General features: G+C 43.5%; 1 protein-coding gene across 1 annotated transcript in view; it reads right to left on the bottom strand.

The window, feature by feature from the left end:
• The window catches only part of EGFL6 (EGF like domain multiple 6), a 131,531-nt gene extending 127,893 nt beyond the window's left edge, over nt 1-3,638 (bottom strand). The window contains exon 1 of the mRNA XM_077296720.1: nt 3,263-3,638. Coding sequence (XP_077152835.1) covers nt 3,263-3,339 — 77 coding nt within the window. The 5' untranslated portion in view covers nt 3,340-3,638. The remainder of the gene's footprint in view (nt 1-3,262) is intronic.
• Nucleotides 3,639-27,400: the final 23,762 nt, after the last annotated feature.

Below are 27,400 nucleotides of genomic sequence, written 5' to 3'. Positions count from 1 at the left end.
GATTTGTGCGGTTCTCCAAGACTTTGAAGACTCCACAATGATGGTGAATGGCGATGATGCCATAATAGCCTACTTACTCAGTTGCTGCTGACAATTAAACATGAAGCTTTGCATGCGGACCAAGTGGAGATGGAGGAAGGCACGAGACAGGGAGATACTACCCAGCCTTATCTCATCTTCTCAGTGCAGATTGGGTAACAATGAGGACAGGCGCTTCTGCCTGTCAATGGAAAATGCTTGGATTAGCCCCAACTTTTCCACACCACCAGCTGACAGCAGCATATAAAGTGTTTTTAATCATCAATATTTGAATGCAAAATAAACAGAGCAAAAACCCTGCTGTAACTAAATAAGTAAGAAGAAAAATTGCATCTAAATAACAGGGTTTTTGTGCTTTTTCGCTCTGTATTTTTGCATTCTGTGCAAGCTAGAATGTGTCCTCCCTCTCCTGAGCTGGAAATTACATTTAAAGGCTTCCCCAGACTGGTGTCCACAGGTCAGAACCCGGTCCTTTTGTCTGCCCTTATTCACACACTGAGGTCAACTCTGACACATGGTAAGTTTTTTAATATTAGACAGTGTAGGACTGTCCCAATGAGGGTCACCTTGTCAATGGTGGGATGGCTTTTATGCTATTTTTGATAAGAAAAGTATTAGTAAGAACCCTGTGTTATTTAAATGCATTTTTGCTTTTTACTTATTTAGTTACAGCAGGGTTTTTGCTCGTTTTGTTTCTTGTAGGTTTTGCATGCTTTATGGCCAATGTGAACATGCGTGTGCTGCATGTATACCAAATTAAACCAAGCTCAATTTTTGTGTTTTTTTGAATACTTAATTGAGGCCCTCCAGTTGTTGCCTTCAAGGCTGCATGGATGACCCTCCTTATAACTTTTCTCTGGCTTTGCACTGTGTGCAGAGTCGTTATGAGTGTAGAAGTACGACAACTACACTTTCTTAATATTTTAACAAGGTCCTGCAGTTGGTGCTTTCAAGGGTCTATAGGTGACCCTCCTCATAATTTTTGTTTCTGGCTTTGCACCATGTGCAGAGCCTTTATGAGTGTTGAATTGCCACAACTACACTTTTTTAATATTTTAATGAGGCCCTCCGGTTGGTGCCTTCAAGGGTCTATGGATGACCCTCTCTATAATATTTTTCTGGCTTTGCACCATGTGCACAGCCTTTATGAATGTAGGTGTACCACAACTACACTTTCTTAATATTTGAATGAGGCACTCCAGTTGGTGACTTCAATGGTGTATGGATGGCCCTGCTTGTAATTTGTGTCAGATTTTGCACTGTGTGCAGAGCTTTTATAAGTGTAGAGGTTCCACAACTACACTTTTTTCACAATATTTGAATAAGTTACTACAGTTGATGCCTTCAAGGGTGTATGGATGACCCTGCTTCAAATTTGGGCAGGCTTTGCACTTAGTGCAGAGCCTTTGAGTATAGGAGTACCATTACATGACAATATGATCAGAATATGCATGAGGCCCTCCTTTTTGAATATTACAGGATTTATCTGAGTCCCTCTTCCATCAAATTGTTGGCAGTTCTTGATTCCTTCACAAATTACTCTGAAATTTTTATAAAAAAATTTTAAATTTCAGTTTTGGTTTACTTAAATTATTTTTCCAAATCCTTTTTAAATTTTGCCTTATATGAAAGTAATTATACAGGAAAGAATGTTTAACATCTTTTTTTTCTGTGAACTCCAATTTTTCAATTTTTTGTTTATTGTAAGTCCTTTAAAATGGAGTAAAAGTGTGACACTATTGTTCTCAGCAGCGACCTGAAAGTCAGAGAAGCTTCCGGGGTCTTTCCCATGCTTTTCTCCTTCCATGCAGCACTTATTCCATTCATTTCAACATTTTCACTGTCCCCCATACCTCCTTGTAGGGTCTGCCGAAAAAATGCTCAGATTTCCCATTGACTCCTATTAAACGTATTACTCGAAACGAACGTTCGAGCATTAGGAATTGCTTGGTTCAAGTAACGAACATCTGAGCATTTTAGTGCTAGCTCATCCCTATTTAATAATAAAATGTAATAAAGATACGTAAAATAATTGTGATTTCTTCATAATTTTCCATCTCCTGAGTACCTGTCCAGTTTGACTTCTAAGGAATTGCTATTCCAGAGGTTGCTCTATCTCCAGGGCAAGATAATAAGTGACAAGTGAGAAATGCATCAGTTCACACTCTTGCTCCAGAGCAGAGGAATTCCTGGAACACATTACTATTGGCTTCCTCTAGATGAGAACATCTGGTGCAAATTATTTTCTGAATTCTGCACCAGTTTTGCACCTGCTTTCTCCTAGTAAAAATAATAAAAGTGTGATTTATAAATAAACATGCCCTAATTATGATGGTGCAAAACACAGAATGTTCCATATGACACACCGAGCCCTTCAACAATTTACCCAACTGCTCATTTCCTGCAGCACTTAGAGTGATTGACTGCCACTTATTCAGCTTCCATTTAAGACTGCCCAGAAACAAGCAAGCACAATGGCATACGCCAGAAGCATCACACTCATGGCACACTACTTACTAAGACAAGAGACAGATCGTACCACCCAGACCCCATGTTTTCTATGCTGCAATCCACCAGTAATGAGACAAATCATGGCAGAGAAGAGTTTAGATATCATAAACCTAAATATCTAAATATCTGCACCATGATAACACAATTAACTCATTAATTATATACTTTACATCCTGTTGGACTGGATTCTATGTATGACTTTACATAAGATCTCACATGGTCCATGGCCTAATTGTTTCTATGTATAGACTTGTCCATAGACATTAGATCTGTCCATGGGAATCTTTTACTGCTCCCTGCCTACATGGACCAGGGTCCCCCTAGAAGCACTCCTTAGATAAGAGCTGGGGGATGGTTACATGACAAAGAGTGTATCTAGAATTTAAACTTCTTTCCATGAGATGTCATTTAAGCCCTATTCATATAAAACCACTTTAAGACTTAAAGGTCCACGCTGCAGATATTTTGGCAGACTTTTCTGCTAAGGAAAATCAGTTCCATTCATTTAAATGGGATTTTTTTAAGATGAATGGGACAGTTGCAAAACTTCCCGCAACCAAATCTGTAGCAAATCCACAGTGTGAACGTACCCTTAGTATATATGTCATATTATATTGCGCTGGTTGTATCTGTGCCGCATAGTCACACTAGCCACTGTTATTATATAGCATGCATTATTAAGACATAGTTGGGAAAACACATGGAAACTGACCTTGAAGACTCTGCAAATCTACCTGCAACAGAGGTGAAGTATATCCCTAAGGCAGTCATCCACAGCAGCAGCCTCATGGCTAAGCCCAGCACCTGGGAAGCTTATAGTACTGAGAGGTAAAGCTGAATGTTCTCTTCTTCCTGAGGAGTTGTGTGGAGTTCCTTGCTCATTAGCCCTGTGCTTCTGTATGGAGGGTCCCTGCAGTCACTCCATCCCTGTGTGCAGCTCCAGTAGTGGGGGAGCACTGTTCCTCTAGCTTGTCTTTTGTTGGGTGTTAGCTCTGCCTTTTTCCTGCCTTAAAGCAGCTGCATAAAACACTTGGCTGCTCTGAAATTCCAGCCAGTCTGCCCTTACAGTCACTGATGACAGCGCAGAAGGTTGGAGGGTTGTGGCAGGATTTTACATAGGGAGGAGTGGGCTGCCTAGGGTTTTTTCTTATTTTAACCCTATGTCTCTACTACCTGTGTGATAAAAAGGGTAGCTAAAAAAGTGCTTGGTGTGCCTTGGTGTGAGTTACACCCCTGCTTCCTTTTATATAGATCCCCTTCACATTTTCTAACATACCGAGTGCACATGTTAAACCCCCTAGCACAAGTAATCACACGAAGCAATATTTGGGTGAACCAGATTAATTGATGGGCCAAGTTCCCTTGCCCCCTACCATCTACTGACTAGATACCAGGTAACCTTCACTGGTTGCCCCCCAGCAACTTCTGGACACTCTGATCAACCTTCTAATTACTTTAGCACCTATATCTTCATCCAAAGAACCTATTATTACCTTTCCTCCCCCTCTAGACTACTTGGCACCTCCAACCATGAGGCCAACATCATTTTGCAAAAATATACCTTTATCCTAGATTATCCCTTCCCTAAAAATCCCGGTCTCACCGCTACTACTCATTTCTTCCTAGTGACCACATGATCCTCCTTATGAATTTTATCAGTTGTCAATCTTTTCTGACAACTATGCAGGAAAAAAACGAGTACAGTAGCTATAAATTCCTATATATGCACTTTCAGGAGTTGTCGTTTTTCAACAGTTGGTGAGCTACAAGGTGGAGACCACTGATTTACACAGTGGATGAACATGTTTAGTAAAGAACAAAACCACCCAACACCTGATGCGGTAATATTTTTATTGAACTTTCCTGGTTGTCTTCTTCTATACATTCATGGCTAATCTTACTGTTACTTTAAACTATTCTCAATTAAACAAATAACAAAAAAATGAACTGATTATAAAATTCAAAAATGCTTTATTACATCAAAATGACAATATAATTCCAATAAAAACATCAGAAAACACAAAGACGTTAAAAATAGCATAAAAATACAGAAGGGCGCTGAGGAACATGAAGACACAATTTGTCTAACATTATCACATATATATTTCATACATAAATAATAGACAATACAATTAGGGATAAATTGCTGCCCACGAGAATTCTAATGTGATGACAAGGGAAAAAGAAAATATATACCGGTATATATCTCAATCATGATGAGGAACTGATGTGGCAGATAGGTAAAAACAATAAAAAAAAGATCCAATTATAGTAATAGAGTCATACTCATCCTCCATCAAACACTCCGACACGTTTTTAACACAGCTTCATCAGCAAAACTTCTTCACCTACCCCTGAAGAAGCTACACAAAATGTCTGTCAGAGGGACAGTGTAACTTCAACACTGAACACTGAGTATGTATTTGTTTTTGATTGTTAATGCCCACCTCCAACATCATTTCCTCACCATTGGTGATAAATACAGTTAGATCCAGAAAAATGTGGCCAATGACTGAATCTTTGTGATTTTTGCGCTGCTTGTCCTTGTTTTAGGAATTGTAACCGTTTTTCTACAAAGCCTCCATATTTGAAGTCTCAGTAATTGGACAAATTAACTAAATAGATATATAAATAAAATGTTCATTTTTAATACTTTGCAGAGAATCCTTGGCAGGCAATGATTGCCTGAAGTTTGGAAGCCATGGACGTCACCAAACGCCGGGTTTCCTCCTTTGTGATGCTTTGCCAGGTCTTTACTGCAGCTGACTTCATTTGTTGCTTGTTTTTAGGTCTTTCTATCTTAAGGTTTGTCTTAAGCATGTGAAAGCATGCTTGATGGGGTTGAGATCTGGTGATCGACTCTGCCATTGCAGAAAATTCCACTTCTTTGCCCTAAAAAAAACTCCTGGGTTGCTTTCCCAGTATGTTTTGGGTCATTGTTCATTTGTACTGTGAAGCATCGTCCAATCAAACTTGCTGCATTTGAAAAAACTAAGATAAAAACAAAGTGAGCAAATTCCCTCTAGAAAATAAATAAATATCAATAGTGCATAGAAATAGCATAGGGTACTTAGCTAACATAACTATGTCGAGGTGACACTATTCGGGATGGTCCTAACCTCTAGTATTAAAACCTTACCATTTGTCAGATGATGTAAATGTGAATAAGGGCCGTGCAGTCCCGAGACCCCAATTTACTGATACCCAGACATGGGAAGCTATATAAACGTAATTTCCAGCTCAAAGAAAAGGGAGGCAACACCATTATTTGCACAGAGTGCAAAAACCTGAAACAAAAACCTAAAGAGATGAATGGGAGTATAAGTTGGTATGCATACAATGTGTATGTACTTGTTCACACTGGCCACTAAACAGAAAAAACTAAGATAAAAAGTAAGTAAGCATATACCCTAAAGTAAATAGCAAAAGTGCATGAAAATAACATAGGTTAATTAGATAACATAATTTTGATTAAAAAAATGTGAAAGCCATCCAACCATGTCAAGATGACCCTATTCAAGATTGTCCTAACCTCTAGTATTAAAACTTTACCATATGCCAAATGATGTAAGTGTGAATATCAGCCAAGCAGGATTGAGACCTCGGCTAATGGACACCCAGCGATGGGGAGCTATATAAACGTAATGTCCAGCTCAAAGAAAAGGGAGGCCACGCAAATACCAAGTGCAAAAACTACTCTTCGCTTTTGTCTGTTTAGTGGCCAGCTCTGCATGCATACCAACTTATCTTCCAGTTAATCTCTTTAGGTTTTTCCTGCTGCATTTGGTTGAATCTGAGCACAAAGCACAGCCCTCTACTCTTCAGAATTCATCCAGCTGCTTCTGTCTTCAGTCACATCAATAAACACTAGAGTCCCATTGCCGTTGGAAGCCATGCATGCCCATACCATCACCCTGCCTCCACCATGTTTTACAGAGGATGTGTTGTGCTTTGAATCAGGAGCTGTTCCAAGCCTTCTCCATACTTTCTTCTTCCCATCATTCTGGTACAAGTTGATCTTAGTTTCATCTGTTCAACGAATGCTTTTCGAGAAATAGCTGGCTTCTTTAGATTAATTTTTTTTGCAAAGTCTAATCTGGCCGTTCTGTTGTTGAGGCTGATTAATGGTTTGCACCTTGTGGTGAACTCTTTGAATTTGCTCTCATGATGTCTTCTCTTTATGCACTTTGATACTGAAACACCTACTTCTTGGAGAATGTACTTCAATTGGGTGGATGCTGTGAAGGGGTTTTCTGTTATGATCCGGTGGTAGGATCACCAAACTGACCTGATAGGTAAACCTGAATAGTAGGACAAGCTCCAGGGATGTGGGAACTATACCGACCGCAATCCTGATCCTATCCACACACACTAAAGGCAGCCGTGGAGCGTTACCTAAAAACCTAGACGCCTCTTCACGGCCTGAGAAACTAGCTACCCCTAGAGAGAAAGCAAAGCCTCACTTGCCTCAGAGAAATAACCCCAAAGTTTAGGCAGCCCCCCACAAATAATAACGGTGAGTTAAGGGGAAAATACAAACGTAGGAATGAAAAACAGGTTTAAGCAAATGAGGCCCGCTAACACTAAATAGACAGAAGATAGCAGGGATCTGTGCGGTCGGTACAAAAACTATCAAAAACTATCCACGCAGAAAGTACAAGAACCCCCACACCGACTCACGATGTGAGGGGCGCACTCTGCTCCCCAGAGCTACCAGCAAGCGAAAAATCACATATAAGCAAGCTGGACTGAACACATCATATACTGAGAAACATATTCAAGGAAACAATGAGCAAAAAGAACTAGCAAGACTTAGCTTCTCAGAAATAGACAGGTCACCAGGAAAATCCAGGAGAGGTCAGAACCAGTACTGAATACAACGACAGCAGGCAACAAATAAAGGTCCAGGTGGAGTTAAATAGGAACCAGCATAGCAGGAAATGAGGCAGCTGAGCCCAGCTCCAGACCCGCAGTATCGCTAAAGGCCACCAGAGGGAGCCCAGACGGAATTCACAACAGTTTTTCTTCACTATGAAGAGGATTCTTTGATTATCTATCACTGTAACTTTCTGTGGATGTCTAGGCCTTTTTGAGTTCCCAAGCTCACCAGTGCACTCTTTTTTTTCTGTAGAATGGACAAAACTGTTGATTTTGCAACTCCTAACATTTCTGCTATCTCTCTGATGCATTTTTTCCCAGCCTAATGATGGTCTGTGTTTCTCCTTTGTATGCATCTTATGGGTTAACAGCAGCAGTTTCCAAATGCAAATGCCACACCTGGGAACAGCTTTATGACTTTTACTTGCTTAAGGCTACTTTCACACTTGCGTCGGTACGGGCCCGTCGCTAAGCGTCGGCGCGACGTACTGACACACGTTGTGAAAATTTGGCTCAATGTGGGCAGCGGATGCAGGTTTTCAATGCATCCGCTGCCCATTGTAAGGTCGTGCATGCGCGGTAGGAAATGTTGGATCCGACGTACAAAAAAACGTTACATTGAATGTTTTTTCGTGCCAACGGTCCGCCAAAACATGACGCATCCAGTGCACGACGGACGAGATGGATGGCCATCCATTACAATCTGTCACTAATACAAGTCTATGGAAAAATGCAGCATCCTGCAAATTTTTTTGCAGGATCCTGCATTCTCAAAAAACGACGGATTGTGACAGAAGCTGAAAAACGCAAGTGTGAAAGTAGCCCAATTGACAATGGATTAATCAGGTTATTGCCCAACTACTTTTGGTCCCTTTAAAAACAGTCAGCTACAGTGGGGAGAAAAAGTATTTAGTCAGCCACCTATTGTGCAAGTTGGAAATGAGGTTTCCAAACTACTAGGTTACATAAAAGATACAAAGCATTTGATTTCCTCCCTGGATAAAACTGAATGGTCTAGTGACTGTATATTCATCTCCTGTGATGTGGGGGCTCTGTATCCTCCCCTGATGCATGATCTGACAATTTCAATCCTGAGAAGACATCCCCAGGATTACAGTGATTACACTCCGGCTATACAGGAATTTTTCATTTAACAAATGTGATTGTCATTGGGAAGAATTACCCGTTTTTGCGTCTCTGGATATAAAGATGGATTTTGGACTTATGTTCTTTTTATGAAAATTGAATAAAAGATATTTTTTATGGATATCATCCATGCTGGACTACTGCTTCATCTTCACAAGCTTGGCACACACTGTTGGTGGTATGTTGGCCCATTCCTCAATGCAGATATCCTCTACAGCAGTGATGTTTTCGGCCTGTCGCTGGGCAACACAGACTTTCAACTCCTTCCAAAGGTTTTCTATGGGGTTGAGATCTGGAGACTGTTAGGCCACTCCAGGACCTTCATATGCTTCTTACGAAGCCACTCCTTCATTGCGCTGGTTGTGTGCTTGGGATCATTATCATGCCGAAAGACTCATCCAGGTTTCATCTTCAATGCCCTTGCTGACGGAAGGAGGTTTGCACTCAAAATCTCACAATACATGGCCCCATTCATTCTTTCATGTACACGGATGAGTCGTCCTGGCCCCTTTACAGAGAAACAGCCCCAAAGCATGATGTTGCCACCCCCATGCTTCACAGTAGGTATGGTGTTCTTTGGATGGAACTCAGCATTCTGTCTCTTCCATAAACAACGAGTTTTGTTTCTACCAAACAGTTCTACTTTGGTTTCATTAGACCATATGACATTCTCCCAATACTCTTCTGGATAACTCAAATGCTCTCAAGCAAACTTCAGACGGTTCTGGACATGTACTGGCTTAAGCAGGGGGACATGTCTGGCACTGTAGGATCTGAGTCCCTAGTGTGTTACTGATCGTAGCCTTTGTTACGGTTGTCCCAGTTCTATGCAGGTCATTTACTAGATCCCCCTCTGTGGTTCTGGGATTTTTGCTCGCTGTTCTTGTGATTTTGACTCCATGATGTGAGATCTTCCGTGGAGTCCCAGATTGAGAGAGATTATCAGTGGTCTTGTATGTCTTCCATTTTCTTATTATTGGTCCCACAGTTGATTTCATCACACCAAGCTGCTTGCCTTTTGCAGATCCAGTCTTCCCAGCCTGGTGCAGGGCTACAATTTTGTTTCTGGTATCCTTCGACAGCTCTTTGGTGTTCACCATAGTGGAGTTTGAGGGTGTGGACAGGTGTCTTATACTGATAAGTTACTACAGGCAATGAGTGGAGGACAGAGGAGGAACCTCTTTAAGAAGAAGTTACAGGTCTGTGAGAGCCAGAAATCTTGCATGTTTTTAGGTGACCAAATACAGTACTTATTTTCCACCATAATTTGCAAAATAAATCTTGCCAAATCAGACAAGGTGATTTTCTGGATTTGTTTTCTCATTTTGACTCTCATAGTTCTGGTCTACCTGTGATGTCAATTACAGTCCTCTCTCATCTTTTTAAGTGGGAGAACTTGCACAATTGGTGGCTGACTAAATACTTTTTTCCCCACTGTAGTTTCTTAAAGGGGTATTCCCATCTCCAAGATCCTAACCCGGTATGTAGTAGGTGTAATAATAATATTAGCTAATATCTCTATATCTCCAATTAGAAATTTAGTATAGTTTTTCTGATTCACTATGTCTCTTTTCTCATGTGCAGGGGTGCAGTCCAGATGTTTGGCCTGCTAGTTCACATTAGCAATATGATAGCAGTTTTTAATATCTTACATCCCTGCTGAGAATGAATTTATAGGCCTAAGCCTGAAGCTGTACTACTCAGATTCTGTTCTAATTCCCTGACCTGATCTGTGGTAGGTGCATTGTTCTCGTAATCGGGTGTGAACTAAATGCAAAAATATTTCTATCCTACCTGGCTCAAGTAGAAGCAGTTATATCAGTCTATGAGGGGCTATCATGGAATCTTGTGAGTATGATATTCATAGTACTCAGTAATGGTAATATAGTAATATAGCAGGTTGGGTCTGAAGTAAGAAATGGCTTTCCTGACCTTTTAGTTGTCATGTGATGGATCTCATTTAATGTAATGGCTTTGTGAGGAAAGGTTCACATTCACATTTTTGTGCTATCATTGATTATGAGAGCTCTTTTAATTTCTTTTGAAACCAAACTTATGATGGAGTTCATTAGCTAATATCAGTGGTTATTAGTCCAGGATTGGCTATTGTCATAGAGAAAAAATAAAAATTCCTAAGACATATCCATTGAAGCAGGGACCTCACATTGAACATATGGGCAACTAGAGAAGAGAGAAACTAATTAACCGAGGAAGCTAGAAACATAGGAAGAGATGACACTTCAACCTCTTTTGAAGCAGAGACCTCCTCAGTGACCAGGTAATTGCAGCAGAGAAATGCTTTGATGACAGACAGTAAGACTGAGATTAGTTTATGCAGAGGCGTAGATGTCCAGGGGCTTCCTTTGTTCCAAGGAAGGAGCTTCCTCTTATCAAAGAAAACTGGACAATTGGAGGTGGACATTCTGTCTCCAGGGTCCAGGTATGATTACTGGGGTTTTACATTGATCTGATATTTATGAGAGATACATTTTCAGCATTGTAGCGTAGGCACGGACATAACATATTCACTCACAACACCTTAGTGACATTAGAACCCCTCCAACTTAATAACGAACCAATAGATGATGCTCTATATGCCATATTTCCTCTGTATTGAAAGGTAAAATTATGAAAGGAAACATGATATCTACCACCTAGGACCTCCAGGGGCAAAGATATAATGTAAGTTAGGGATCTCATAAAATTTTCAAGGGCCGAGCACATTCCACAAAAAGCCCCCACATGAACTCAAGGGGAAATATGTGGGTAACTTTGATCTAATAAAAAGCAGAATTTGGGTCAGCCCTTGGAAGGTACCCCTTACTATGGGTTCTGTATATTTTCCTAAGGGGTACCACCCACTTCTAAGCTATGAGCCATTTCCCTGACATCAGGCTTATTTATTTTCTTTCGTTTTTCCTTTTTATTTTATGTAATTGTATATATCGTATTGTCTTCTTTGTATATTTCTTATAAACACTGTCTACCTTTCTGGATAAAATATATAAAACTTAATACTTCTGTTCTTCTGGCTCTGTAAACCTGATCCCTGAAGCTATACGCTTTTTGTAATGGTTGTCCAATCGGCCTGTATAAACGATTGTGGTGGCAGCTAATAGTGGTTTCTTTTTTTGTTACTGTGGATCTGGCAGTTACCATGAAGAGGTATATACATATATTCCATGTGTTGGAATCAGAGGTGTATATACAATACGCTCACTGTGAGTTCCCCAGTAACCGGCCTAGTAGTGGAAGCAGCCACGGCCTCATCTATCACTCATCATTCAATTGTGTAACTATCCTGATGACTGGAGGCAGCAGACTGTCATTCTCCTGACAAACTGGTGGCAGCGGTGAGATATGTGTTGTCTCTTCTGTGTCATCCATGCTGAAGAGGTAACAGTGGTGGAATCTGCATGACCCCCAGCTGTTATCCTTGACAACTGGTGGCAGCGGTAGGATCTGTGCGACCCCCACTGCTGTTATACTTGACAGCTATAATTTAGGTTCATGGTCATTAGATAATATTTTTTTAATTATCTTTCTTCAATTAGGGTTGTCCTTGTTTTTGGTATTAAGACTTATCTACATGATAGATTATCAATAGCAAATCGGTGGGTGTCCGACATTCAGCACCCCCACTGATCAGCTGTTTTTGTTCCCATACTGGCTTGATGAAAACACTTTCAACAGAGGAGATCAAAACTCTGATCATATTTTTGCAGCTGGCTATTGCAGAGCAGCTTTTATGCAAAAGTAGGAGCTGTGAAGCAGTAGAAATCAACAGGTGGCCGTGGCCACTATCCTTTGATCAGAGCTGTACTCAGCAACATTGTCACAGGTTTACCACAAAGACCTCTATGTCTGACTTCTCCTTCTCCTGCACTGATTAGAAGCACTTCACCTTCATAATAAACAGTGTAAGTTTTTTTTAGCAGTGCAGGGGTTAATCTGCTCAGTTAAGAGCTCCTGGAAGCTTTCCTGCATTAAAGCTCTCAGCTGTGCACTCTTAGTCACTCCCATCTCCTATATAATCTAGGCCCTTGCTAGCACTCATTGTCAGAGCAGCTTTTGCTGCATGGCCAGAGGTTGTTGGTTGTTATTGGAGAAGCCGTTTGGTGGATTTATCTCTGACTGTTGCTAGTTTTTGAGTGTGTGATAATTCGATTTCTTCTCCTACTTTGGTTTAACCCCATCCTCCACTCCTCGGTGTTTTCCTCTGTTGTTTATGTGTGTATATTTGTATGATTGGTATTTTCCTTTATCCCTGTTCGAATTACCTTGTTAATCTGGTTGCTGTATTACGGTACACTACTACTAGCCTCTTCCCTGTGTGGTTGAAGGGTACAGACTGAGAGCGGATTCAGGAGCTAAGGCAAGGTACTTGGCCCTGGTGTCTTCACCATCAGAAGTAATCCGGGGAACCCTAGCAATAGGTACAGGGATGAAGCCCCTGGTCCTGGGAAACCCAATCTGTTAAACCACAACAGAAAACAACCTTAAAAATATCTTTAATAAAGTACAATTTAAAATTAGTCTAAGAAAAACTCGTATGAATAAATAATTACCAACACCAAAACACAAGGGCTAGGTATTGATGCAAGGGTACAAGTCTTAAATTCAGCCAAAAAATCACTGATAATGATACACAGTCCTACTATGACCCTAATTGGTTCCTATTTGGCTGTACCTTCCTGGCAGTGGAGGTTGGCACCCTAATTTCGATATGGCGCCCCCACTCCGCATCGACTGTCCCTTCTGACTCCAAAGGCCCTATCATCTACCCACGCCCAAGTCCCAACACCATGCACACAAAAAAAAACTTGATCTAACTAAATAATATATTATAAATTGACTACCACAAAATAGAAGTGATGATACACTGCAGCTAAGCAAAAAGTAGCTAAAAGGAAGACTGCAAGTAGGCGTCCACTATTTTTCAAATACTATTCTTTAACTTACACTCCAATGATTCAGGGAGTGGTCAACCAAAAGCTATTAAAGGCATATAAGAGGGAAAACTATACCCCCAAAAAGAGGATTTTTGAAAAAGGAATAAAATGCTCTTTGTGCTTGTAAACCATATATATTCTAATGCCTCAATTGGCTACGTAGTCAATTCACAGTGACCAAGTTACAGGTCTGTAGCAAGCAAGAAAAAAACATAGTAAGTATGCAGTTTCACATGACCATAGCACAGCATGTTGCCATAGTGCAAATATCATAATAAATATTGCAATAAACAATAGCATGCTACAGGAACCATAATAGGTTACTTATCTGAATAGCATAAATAGCATAATATATTTTTCTTTAACCTTTGCCAGAATTATTATTTTTTTTTTACATTAACTATCTGGATAGATCAGCCTTTTGTTGTATTTAATACACACGTGAGTACTTAAATTTCTCTTGATCCCACATTTATATAAAATCTGAAAAAATGGTTCTAATAAAAATAGTTGTACAAAGAACAAAGAGAAAAAGTTCAGGATAAATGTCTTCTTTCCTGTTCTTCGAGTGTTGAAATGTTTTACATTTATGCATGTATGTTAGATCTCCCTGCCAATAACCTTCCCTCAATCTGCAAGAAAGGTTCTATGAAAGCCATGCCAAATCTTTGTAAGCGATGGGCATTTATTTCTTGCTTCTATATATTGTTTTAAGACACAGTACACTATATACAGTATCTGTGATTGGCTATTATCCACAAATATAAACTTTGCACTATAAAGATATCTAGAAAGATGAATAGCAGTCCAGCAATCCCTCTCTGCGGTTCACTCATTGCGGCCTCACTGTATTGCAGGACCTGTAAAGCGCTGCGGAATATGTTAGCGCTATACAAAAATAAAGATTATTATTATTATTATATTTAACTGCCTATTGCAGATTTTTAGCTATATCGTGGGTTTTTGCAGTACTGTACAAGGCACACGATTCTCTGATTGATGGAAGGCGACCAACCAGAGCATTGTTTTGTGTATCTTGGGTGTAGATTGGCTCAGTAATCATAGGATCAAACTGTCTGCTATCCTGCACTGATCACTGTGCATAGTAAGTAGTACCCATATAAAATTTTACAGGACAGTATTGTATACATGGGCAGACCTACCGCATGTGCAGCCTGTGTTCGGCTGCAGCGGGGCCCGGAGGTGGAGGGGGCCCCTGCAGGGTGGCTAATAATGAGGGAAATCTGGCCCCTGGGAGAAAGCAATGATGGAGGTGGTGGAAAGAACAATGATGGGGGTGGTGGGGGAGATGCAATGATGGTGGAAAGGACAATGATGGTGGTGGTGGAAAAGGCAATAATGGGGGTGGTGGGGGAGGAGGAAATGATGGAGGTGGTAGAATGGGCAATGATGGGGTGGGGGGAGGAGGACAATGAGGGGTGTGGGGGATTGGGATGGGAGCAAGGGGAACTTATAATGGACTTAGGAACAGCGGGAGGTGGAGTAAGACATTATCTTTATATCTAACATAGTCCCTTAGTATAGAGTGTACGTACTTATGTATAACACAGGCCCTTAGTATATAGCGTACTCACTAATTCTGTATAACACCATCCTTAGTTACATAGTTTCCTCTTTTATTATGTATAACATCGTCCCTTATTACGGACCATCCTCTCTAGTTATATATGGTTCCGCCCCTTATTATATAGCTTCCTCTTCTGTTATGTACAGTACTGTCTCTTTCATAGTGTATTCTTGTTAATTTTGTTATTCACAGCACCCTCTTTTATTACATAGTTCCCTCTCTTTTTAGATATAAAATAACTGCTGATAGAGGAGCTGGTGACCAGACAACCAGTCCATCATCTCCTCCATTAGAAAAGTAGCTCTCCCATGCTCCATCAGCCATCATTGCATTATACAGCTAACAAGACAAGACAGTGTATAATAAAAAACAGGGCTCTATATAATCCAATATGTAAGGGACGGTGCTGTAAATAACAGAGGGCACTGTATAATAAGGGACGGCAATATACATAATAAAGGAGATTGTAAGATATATACATGTATGTGTATGTGGATAAAATACATATATATAGATATATATGTGTGTGTATATATGTGTATATGTAGCGCCCCCACTGCCGCAGGGCCGAGGGGTACCCGGTACCGGGCCTCTGAGTCTCTGCTTCTGGGGTTGTCACGGCGGCTAGGCCCCGGTCCGTGACCCTGCCGTGGGGCGCACAGTGAATGATAGGTGTGGATGTTGGTGGTGCAGTTGTGGGGTGCAGGTCGCGGTAAATAACGAGGACACCAGGTTGCAGTCTCTTTACCTCTTTACTGGAGATCTCTGAGTCCTCAGTCCAGAATACGGTTCACCAGGCTGCGCAAGTCCGGCCGGTCCAATGGCACCTACAGAGTTCACTTCACAGGTGGAAATCGGTGCCTTCCTTCTTAGCGCTATGTGTTGTAGTTCTTCCCTGCTATGCTTACGGAAAGTACCCCACAACCGTTGTGTCTGTTTCTCGTGTTCCCTCACAACTCGATTAACTGATCTTCTGCTAATCTTCCGTCCCTTCCTGATGTTACAGTTAGAACGGCACCCGTTTGTCGGGTAGGCCTGGAGTTCTTCCGGGACCCTAGAGACGCCCCTCTCCCGCAATTGCCTCCCAAGACTTCATAGGTGATTTAGGTGAGACAGCCCGCCTGAGACTGACTGTCCTGCCGCTGTTTAGAGTATTGCTTGAAGCTGTCTAATGAAATACTCCCTCGGCGTTCCGGCCACCGGTAATGCGCCTCAGTAGGGTGTTGCTCCGGTCTTACAGCATGACCCCTACTGGTATTCTCCTATTGCTTGATCTCGTTTCTCACTCAGCACAATCTATCTCTCTTCTAATCCTTTCTTGGGCACCGCCGCTACCCGGAGCAGGCGCGGTCCCGTTACGTTCGTTCTCGTTGCCAAGCCTCTGTCAGGATCCCACCCCTGACAGAGACCCTACTGTATCTTCCCCTACAACACCCTCTGCCACAAGGTGTTGCCTGGTTCCAACCCAGTCAGCTTTCTGATCTAACTTCCTGCCTGACCCCCAGTTTACCCACTATGGTGGGGAGTGGCCTAATGAATAGCACCCTTAGCTCCCCCCGGAGGCCCGGCTGTGAAATGTATTGGTGTCTGTGATACCTGATCAGATGAACTCCTTCAGTGCCATCGGACGCACCATAGCTCCCCATAGTGGCGGAGCCACAGTACTGCAACGACCAGGACTCTGGGGCGCTGCACTCCCCCCTGGTTAAACACAGTACTCCGGGACTGGGAAGAAAACAACAATACAAGTTTAGCAAAAAGACATACAATTTTTGTTGAGTGCAAATAACAATACGTATACTTGAACAAGCTTCCCTTTATGGGAGGTGAGGACACTTGAACGTTACAAAAACATGGTTACACATTAAACATTATAAATTACAGGCTATAAATAACTCCTGTTACCCAACCGGGTATTTTACTAAGTGCAAAAATCGCTGAACAATACTTTAACATTGCCTTTAAGGACATACACTCTGTATCCACTAAAGACCTTCCTATAATCACATTATAAGGTAAATTAACTTTTTCATTCTCCTTCTTTAAATCTGCAGGACCGCCTGTCCTATCGGCACCAAACCTACTGCCTCTCCTTTCTGTTACAGGACCGCCCCGTTCAGCCAGGGCCTACTGCCTTTTCAACTTCTATACACAGTATAGATCCTAACGTTCTTTCAATTTAAGAGCACTGAGCCATCTCTACATGACTCCTAAAAGGACTCACTAACTAACCCCTGCGGGCTCACTTTCTGTCCTTTGTAACACATTATTAAACTCTTTCTTTACAATAAACTAGTTTTATACGGAGGACTCAGGGTTTACCTTCTATCCCCATTTTCTATCAACATTACCAAACATTTTCTTAGAGCATTAACTTCTATCTTTACTTTCTTGCTAACAACTATGCAGGACACTATGTCTACCCCTACGGGTCTACTGCATCTTTTCAATAATTACTTTATCTCAGAACACATTATTAAACACTTCTTTCTTTCAACAATTTAGTTACATACAACTTGTACATATCAGCAGCATCATTAACTTTCTTTTTAGAGCAACATCATTCTCTAAGTACCATCAGTGAACATCCCCTTTAAGAGGGGACCAAGTCTCTATGAGGTAGTGCAACTCCTCAAGCTGCAAGTCTGTTTGCAATAAGGACTCCAGTGATGTTTTCAAAAAACAATATCTTCGCAAAGTGTCCTTTCTTCATATAGAACCAGTAGATAGCACCTTTAAGAAGGTGCAAACTATATACAGGAAGTTTGTATCATGCATTGTTCATGATTCAGCAGTTTTTATAACATTGTGGAACAAAAAAAAAGCAAAAATGAAAGTGAAAGCAAAAAATAAAAAGCAATAGGGATCCCGGGTAAACAAAGGGATCCTTTTAAGAGTTAACCCAGGACGGGTTTTAGCAGCAAAACAGCAAGGAAATAAACAGTTAACTATTTACAGTTTCAGGTTTCCGAGGCTTAGTTGGACGGCTTCCAGGGCTGCACCTGGCACTTAACCCTTCCTGGCCTGGGAAAAGTGAGGTCCAGGGCTACACCCAGTGCTGGACACACGCCGTTAATCCGTCTTTCATGTACGGTTAAATCATGCGCAGCGATGGAGGTCCGCGCAGCTTGAGTATGGGCATTTGCTGCAGCAAAGGTAGCGGCGGCTGCAAGATCAGTCACTGGAACGGAGTCAGCAGCTGTGGCACCAGCAGTCACGGGAGTGGTGTCAGTCATCAGGGCAGGGTCGTCCTTCATACCTGCTTCAGATGCGGTCCCTCCGGTGCCGGTCTGCTCCGTCTGCGCTGGGGTCTGGAACGCTGGTTGCAGGGCCTTGTGCTGCGACGTTGTCATCTCTGCTTGCAGCACCTCGCTTTCCGGCAGGGCCTTGTTTTCTGGCTTCGGAGCGCTGGAACTTCTTTCTTGCTCCGGACCAGACGAGGCTGCCGACAGACGTCTGGCGAGGCTCCCGATGATGGTCTTCTTCCACCCGGCCTCAGTGCTCAGCTGCATCCGCCGGGGTTGGTGGATCAGCTCGTCCGCTCCGGTCTGCAGGAGGTCAGCGTCAACTGTGGAGGTCTGGCTGCGGTGCCTCTCCGGGTAGCTGGGGGAGTCCTCGGCTCCGACCCCACGCTCCGGCTCCGGGCGGCTGGCCATGGCGTCCTCCATGTTGCTCGCTTCTTCTTCCTGGTCCTTTTCCCGCTCTCTCCTTCGTGGGCGGTTTCGTTTTCGTTGTCTCTGCCCACCATTAAGGATCAGGAGGCGGATCTCGGCTGCTGACGGACACGTCCTCAAGGGGCCGAGATATTTAGACTGGGCGGCCATTGTCTTTCGCGCTCTTCAGCTTGTTCATGCCCACTTCCACGCCCTTCTTCTTCTCCTGCGCTCTCCTTAGCACTGTAATGGCGGCGGTTTTGGCGGGAACTTTTGGAGGCAAGTGGCAACTGTTATGGTTCTCAATGGCAAGAGAACATAGCCCAGCATACATAGGAACTAGCTCTTGGAAGGATGGAAACTTAAACTGACCATGAACTAAACCTGCCGCACAACTAACAGTAGCCGGGTAGCGTAGCCTGCGTTTTATCCCTAGACGCCCAGCGCCGGCCGGAGGACTAACTAATCCTGGCAGAGGAAAATATAGTCCTGGCTCACCTCTAGAGAAATTTCCCCAAAAGGCAGACAGAGGCCCCCACATATATTGGCGGTGATTTAAGATGAAAATGACAAACGTAGTATGAAAATAGGTTTAGCAAAATCGAGGTCCGCTTACTAGATAGCAGGAAGACAGAAAGGGTACTTTCATGGTCAGCTGAAAACCCTATCAATACACCATCCTGAAATTACTTTAAGACTCTAGTATTAACTCATAACATCAGAGTGGCAATTTCAGATCACAAGAGCTTTCCAGACACAGAAACGAAACTGCAGCTGTGAACTGGAACAAAATGCAAAAAACAAACAAGGACAAAAGTCCAACTTAGCTGGAAGTTGTCTGGTAGCAGGAACATGCACAGAAAGGCTTCTGATTACAATGTTGACCGGCATGGAAGTGACAGAGGAGCAAGGTTAAATAGCGACTCCCACATCCTGATGGGAACAGGTGAACAGAGGGGATGATGCACACAAGTTCAATTCCACCAGTGGCCACCGGGGGAGCCCAAAATCCAATTTCACAACAGTACCCCCCCCTCAAGGAGGGGGCACCGAACCCTCACCAGAACCACCAGGGCGATCAGGATGAGCCCTATGAAAGACACGGACCAGATCGGAGGCATGAACATCAGAGGCAGTCACCCAAGAATTATCCTCCTGACCGTATCCCTTCCATTTGACCAGATACTGGAGTTTCCGTCTGGAAACACGGGAGTCCAAGATTTTTTCCACAACGTACTCCAACTCGCCCTCAACCAACACCGGAGCAGGAGGCTCAACGGAAGGCACAACCGGTACCTCATACTTGCGCAACAATGACCGATGAAAAACATTATGAATAGAAAAAGATGCAGGGAGGTCCAAACGGAAGGACACAGGGTTAAGAATCTCCAATATCTTGTACGGGCCGATGAACCGAGGCTTAAACTTAGGAGAAGAAACCCTCATAGGGACAAAACGAGAAGACAACCACACCAAGTCCCCGACACAAAGCCGAGGACCAACCCGACGCCGGCGGTTGGCAAAAAGCTGAGTCTTCTCCTGGGACAACTTCAAATTGTCCACCACCTGCCCCCAAATCTGATGCAACCTCTCCACCACAGCATCCACTCCAGGACAATCCGAAGATTCCACCTGACCGGAGGAAAATCGAGGATGAAACCCCGAATTACAGAAAAAAGGAGACACCAAGGTGGCAGAGCTGGCCCGATTATTGAGGGCAAACTCCGCTAAAGGCAAAAAAGCAACCCAATCATCCTGATCTGCAGACACAAAACACCTCAAATATGTCTCCAAAGTCTGATTCGTCCGCTCGGTCTGGCCATTAGTCTGAGGATGGAAAGCAGACGAGAAAGACAAATCTATGCCCATCCTAGCACAGAATGCCCGCCAAAATCTAGACACGAATTGGGTTCCTCTGTCAGAAACGATATTCTCCGGAATACCATGCAAACGAACCACATTTTGAAAAAACAGAGGAACCAACTCGGAAGAAGAAGGCAACTTAGGCAGGGGAACCAAATGGACCATCTTAGAGAAACGGTCACACACCACCCAGATGACAGACATCTTCTGAGAAACAGGAAGATCCGAAATAAAATCCATCGAGATGTGCGTCCAAGGCCTCTTCGGGATAGGCAAGGGCAACAACAATCCACTAGCCCGAGAACAACAAGGCTTGGCCCGAGCACAAACGTCACAAGACTGCACAAAGCCTCGTACATCTCGTGACAGGGAAGGCCACCAGAAGGACCTTGCCACCAAATCCCTGGTACCAAAGATTCCAGGATGACCTGCCAACGCAGAAGAATGAACCTCAGAAATGACTTTACTGGTCCAATCATCAGGAACAAACAGTCTACCAGGTGGGCAACGATCAGGTCTATCCGCCTGAAAATCCTGCAAGGCCCGCCGCAGGTCTGGAGAAACGGCAGACAATATCACTCCATCCTTAAGGATACCTGTAGGTTCAGAATTACCAGGGGAGTCAGGCTCAAAACTCCTAGAAAGGGCATCCGCCTTAACATTCTTAGAACCCGGTAGGTATGACACCACAAAATTAAACCGAGAGAAAAACAACGACCAGCGCGCCTGTCTAGGATTCAGGCGTCTGGCGGACTCAAGATAAATCAAATTCTTGTGGTCGGTCAATACCACCACCTGATGTCTAGCCCCCTCAAGCCAATGACGCCACTCCTCAAAAGCCCACTTCATGGCCAAAAGCTCCCGATTCCCAATATCATAATTCCGCTCGGCGGGCGAAAATTTACGAGAAAAAAAAGCACAAGGTTTCATCACGGAGCAGTCGGAACTTCTTTGCGACAAAACCGCCCCAGCTCCGATTTCAGAAGCGTCGACCTCAACCTGAAAAGGAAGAGCAACATCAGGCTGACGCAACACAGGGGCGGAAGAAAAGCGGCGCTTAAGCTCCCGAAAGGCCTCCACAGCAGCAGGGGACCAATCAGCAACATCAGCACCCTTCTTAGTCAAATCAGTCAATGGTTTAACAACATCAGAAAAACCAGCAATAAATCGACGATAAAAGTTAGCAAAGCCCAAAAATTTCTGAAGACTCTTAAGAGAAGAGGGTTGCGTCCAATCACAAATAGCCCGAACCTTGACAGGATCCATCTCGATGGAAGAGGGGGAAAAAATGTATCCCAAGAAGGAAATCTTTTGAACCCCAAAAACGCACTTAGAACCCTTCACACACAAGGAATTAGACCGTAAAACCTGAAAAACCCTCCTGACCTGCTGGACATGAGAGTCCCAGTCATCCGAAAAAATCAGAATATCATCCAGATACACGATCATAAATTTATCCAAATAATCACGGAAAATGTCATGCATAAAGGACTGAAAGACTGAAGGGGCATTTGAAAGGCCAAAAGGCATCACCAAATACTCAAAGTGGCCCTCGGGCGTATTAAATGCGGTTTTCCACTCATCCCCCTGCTTAATTCGCACCAAATTATACGCCCCACGGAGATCTATCTTAGAGAACCACTTGGCCCCCTTTATGCGAGCAAACAAATCAGTCAGCAGTGGCAACGGATATTGATATTTAACCGTGATTTTATTCAAAAGCCGATAATCAATACACGGCCTCAAAGAGCCATCTTTCTTAGACACAAAGAAAAAACCGGCTCCTAAGGGAGATGACGAAGGACGAATATGTCCCTTTTCCAAGGACTCCTTTATATATTCTCGCATAGCAGCATGTTCAGGCACAGACAGATTAAATAAACGACCCTTAGGGTATTTACTACCCGGAATCAAATCTATGGCACAATCGCACTCCCGGTGCGGAGGTAATGAACCAAGCTTAGGTTCTTCAAAAACGTCACGATAGTCAGACAAGAATTCAGGAATCTCAGAGGGAATAGATGACGAAATGGAAACCAAAGGTACGTCCCCATGCATCCCCTTACATCCCCAGCTTAACACAGACATAGCGTTCCAGTCGAGGACTGGGTTATGAGATTGCAGCCATGGCAATCCAAGCACCAACACATCATGTAGATTATACAGCACAAGAAAGCGAATAATCTCCTGATGATCCGGATTAATTCGCATAGTTACTTGTGTCCAGTATTGTGGTTTATTACTAGCCAATGGGGTGGAGTCAATCCCCTTCAGAGGTATAGGAGTTTCAAGAGGCTCTAAATCATACCCACAGCGTTTGGCAAAGGACCAATCCATAAGACTCAAAGCGGCGCCAGAGTCGACATAGGCATCCGCGGTAATAGATGATAAAGAACAAATCAGGGTCACAGATAGAATAAACTTAGACTGAAAAGTGCCAATTGAAACTGACTTATCAAGCTTCTTAGTACGCTTAGAGCATGCTGATATAACATGAGTTGAATCACCACAATAAAAGCACAACCCATTTTTTCGTCTAAAATTCTGCCGTTCGCTTCTGGACAGAATTCTATCACATTGCATATTCTCTGGCGTCTTCTCAGTAGACACCGCCAAATGGTGCACAGGTTTGCGCTCCCGCAGACGTCTATCGATCTGGATAGCCATTGTCATGGACTCATTCAGACCCGCAGGCACAGGGAACCCCACCATAACATCCTTAACGGCATCAGAGAGACCCTCTCTGAAATTCGCCGCCAGGGCGCACTCATTCCACTGAGTAAGCACAGACCATTTACGGAATTTTTGGCAGTATATTTCAACTTCATCTTGCCCCTGAGATAGGGACATCAAGGCTTTTTCCGCCTGAAGCTCTAAATGAGGTTCCTCATAAAGCAACCCCAAGGCCAGAAAAAACGCATCCACATTGAGCAACGCAGGATCCCCTGGAGCCAATGCAAAAGCCCAATCTTGAGGGTCGCCCCGGAGCAAGGAAATCACAATCCTGACCTGCTGAGCAGGATCTCCAGCAGAGCGAGATTTCAGGGACAAAAACAACTTGCAATTATTTTTGAAATTTTGAAAGCAAGATCTATTCCCCGAGAAAAATTCAGGCAAAGGAATTCTAGGTTCAGATATAGGAACATGAACAACAAAATCTTGTAAATTTTGAACTTTCGTGGTGAGATTATTCAAACCTGCAGCTAAACTCTGAATATCCATTTTAAACAGGTGAACACAGAGCCATTCCAGGATTAGAAGGAGAGAGAGAGAGGAAGGCTGCAATATAGGCAGACTTGCAAGTGATTCAATTGAAAGCACACTCAGAACTGAAGGAAAAAAAAAAAAAAAAAATTTTTCAGCAGACTTCTTTTTTCTCTCCTTTCTCTGCCAATTAATTTAACCCTTTGTGGGCCGGTCAAACTGTTATGGTTCTCAATGGCAAGAGAACATAGCCCAGCATACATAGGAACTAGCTCTTGGAAGGATGGAAACTTAAACTGACCATGAACTAAACCTGCCGCACAACTAACAGTAGCCGGGTAGCGTAGCCTGCGTTTTATCCCTAGACGCCCAGCGCCGGCCGGAGGACTAACTAATCCTGGCAGAGGAAAATATAGTCCTGGCTCACCTCTAGAGAAATTTCACCAAAAGGCAGACAGAGGCCCCCACATATATTGGCGGTGATTTAAGATGAAAATGACAAACGTAGTATGAAAATAGGTTTAGCAAAATCGAGGTCCGCTTACTAGATAGCAGGAAGACAGAAAGGGTACTTTCATGGTCAGCTGAAAACCCTATCAATACACCATCCTGAAATTACTTTAAGACTCTAGTATTAACTCATAACATCAGAGTGGCAATTTCAGATCACAAGAGCTTTCCAGACACAGAAACGAAACTGCAGCTGTGAACTGGAACAAAATGCAAAAAACAAACAAGGACAAAAGTCCGACTTAGCTGGAAGTTGTCTGGTAGCAGGAACATGCACAGAAAGGCTTCTGATTACAATGTTGACCGGCATGGAAGTGACAGAGGAGCAAGGTTAAATAGCGACTCCCACATCCTGATGGGAACAGGTGAACAGAGGGGATGATGCACACAAGTTCAATTCCACCAGTGGCCACCGGGGGAGCCCAAAATCCAATTTCACAACAGGCAACACACAGTCCTTGTAATAAAGCACAGTCCAAGCACAATAAATCACAGTTCCAAGGCACACATGACCTGATTCTTCAGGCTTAAGTAGATCCTGTTCGTGACGCCAAGTTGTAGCGCCCCCACTGCCGCAGGGCCGAGGGGTACCCGGTACCGGGCCTCTGAGTCTCTGCTTCTGGGGTTGTCACGGCGGCTAGGCCCCGGTCCGTGACCCTGCCGTGGGGCGCACAGTGAATGATAGGTGTGGATGTTGGTGGTGCAGTTGTGGGGTGCAGGTCGCGGTAAATAACGAGGACACCAGGTTGCAGTCTCTTTACCTCTTTACTGGAGATCTCTGAGTCCTCAGTCCAGAATATGGTTCACCAGGCTGCGCAAGTCCGGCCGGTCCAATGGCACCTACAGAGTTCACTTCACAGGTGGAAATCGGTGCCTTCCTTCTTAGCGCTATTTGTTGTAGTCCTTCCCTGCTATGCTTACGGAAAGTACCCCACAACCGTTGTGTCTGTTTCTCGTGTTCCCTCACAACTCGATTAACTGATCTTCTGCTAATCTTCCGTCCCTTCCTGATGTTACAGTTAGAACGGCACCCGTTTGTCGGGTAGGCCTGGAGTTCTTCCGGGACCCTAGAGACGCCCCTCTCCCGCAATTGCCTCCCAAGACTTCATAGGTGATTTAGGTGAGACAGCCCGCCTGAGACTGACTGTCCTGCCGCTGTTTAGAGTATTGCTTGAAGCTGTCTAATGAAATACTCCCTCGGCGTTCCGGCCACCGGTAATGCGCCTCAGTAGGGTGTTGCTCCGGTCTTACAGCATGACCCCTACTGGTATTCTCCTATTGCTTGATCTCGTTTCTCACTCAGCACAATCTATCTCTCTTCTAATCCTTTCTTGGGCACCACCGCTACCCGGAGCAGGCGCGGTCCCGTTACATTCGTTCTCGTTGCCAAGCCTCTGTCAGGATCCCACCCCTGACAGAGACCCTACTGTATCTTCCCCTACAACACCCTCTGCCACAAGGTGTTGCCTGGTTCCAACCCAGTCAGCTTTCTGATCTAACTTCCTGCCTGACCCCCAGTTTACCCACTATGGTGGGGAGTGGCCTAATGAATAGCACCCTTAGCTCCCCCCGGAGGCCCGGCTGTGAAATGTATTGGTGTCTGTGATACCTGATCAGATGAACTCCTTCAGTGCCATCGGACGCACCATAGCTCCCCATAGTGGCGGAGCCACAGTACTGCAACGACCAGGACTCTGGGGCGCTGCATATATATATATATACAGTATATGTGTATATATCATTGTCGCCATAAAAGGAGGGGGGATCAGACACATTTCTTACACAGGGGCCCCAAGCTGCCATTGTCCGCCCCGATTGTATACGTATGTTGTTAAAGTTACGTAGGTTAAAGAGTGTAGATAATGTTTAAAAAACATAAGTAGTGTTTATAAAAGTGTGGTTAATAATGGACTGGGAACAGTTTATAAGCGTCTGGGAAGGGTTTATAAAGCCTTAAAATATATATAAATACTAAAATAAATGTACGTTTCCTACTTCTCGGATTTACAACTATCGCGATAAGTGAGGGATCACTGTACTTTGAATTAAAGGGAATTTGTCATGTTAAAAACACTATTTACCTGCAGATATGGGGTGAATGTGCAGGTTAGTAGTGCTCTAAAGCTGTGTGGCCGCCTCATTGAAAGCATCGGCTACTGTTAAGAAATGAAGATTATTCCTCCCTGCAGTTTTAGGCTCTCAGCCATGGAGGCGCGGCTTCAGTCAGTGGTGGCTCTGACCATTACCCCTGGCTCTAACTGATAGCCGACTCAGCAGTGATTCAGTTAAAGCTATTTAGAACACTATTAACATGATAGGTTCCCTTTAAAGTTTTTCACTTTTTTATTGGTTTAAAAATATTAATAGTTGAAGATTAATGTGAAAAATGTCTAATTTAAGAATACAATTTTTTAAATAATTTATAAAAAAAAAAGTTTCTTAACCCCTAATTTCCAGACAAAAGTATTGTAATTATTAACAGTATTGACCAGCACTTCCTGTCTTACCTTACTGAAATTTATGACCTCTTGCATAGGAAATTATCGGGCAAAAAAACAAGGTTGTGTGAACATTGCCTATCATTGTCCAGGGGGAGCTAAGGGTTCTATTCATTAGGCCACTCCTCACATACTGGTAAAACTGGGGGCTCAGGCAGGAAGTTAGAGAGAAAGCTGACTGGGTTGGAACCAGGCAACACCTTGTGGCAGAGGGTGTTGTGGGGGAAGATTCGGTAGGGCCCCTGTCAGGGGTGGGATCCTGACAGAGGCCTGGCAACTTGAGAGAACGTCACGGGACCGTGCCTGCTCAGCATAGCGGCGGTGCCCAAGGAGGGATTAGAAGCGAGATAGATTGTGCTGAGTGAGAAACGAGATCAAAGCAACAAGGAGAATACCAGTAGGAGTCGTGCTGTGAGACCGAGGCAACATTCTACTGAGGCGCACAACCGGCGGCCGGAACGCCGAGGAAGTATTTATAAATCTAGCTTCAAGCAATACTTCAAACCAACGGCAGGACAGTCAGTCACAGGCGGGCTGTCTCACCTAAATCACCTACGA

The sequence above is a fragment of the Ranitomeya variabilis genome, chromosome 3 (assembly GCF_051348905.1).
Source record: "Ranitomeya variabilis isolate aRanVar5 chromosome 3, aRanVar5.hap1, whole genome shotgun sequence".
In the NCBI taxonomy this organism is placed as follows: domain Eukaryota; kingdom Metazoa; phylum Chordata; class Amphibia; order Anura; family Dendrobatidae; genus Ranitomeya; species Ranitomeya variabilis.
This window is presented reverse-complemented; position numbering and strand designations above follow the sequence as displayed.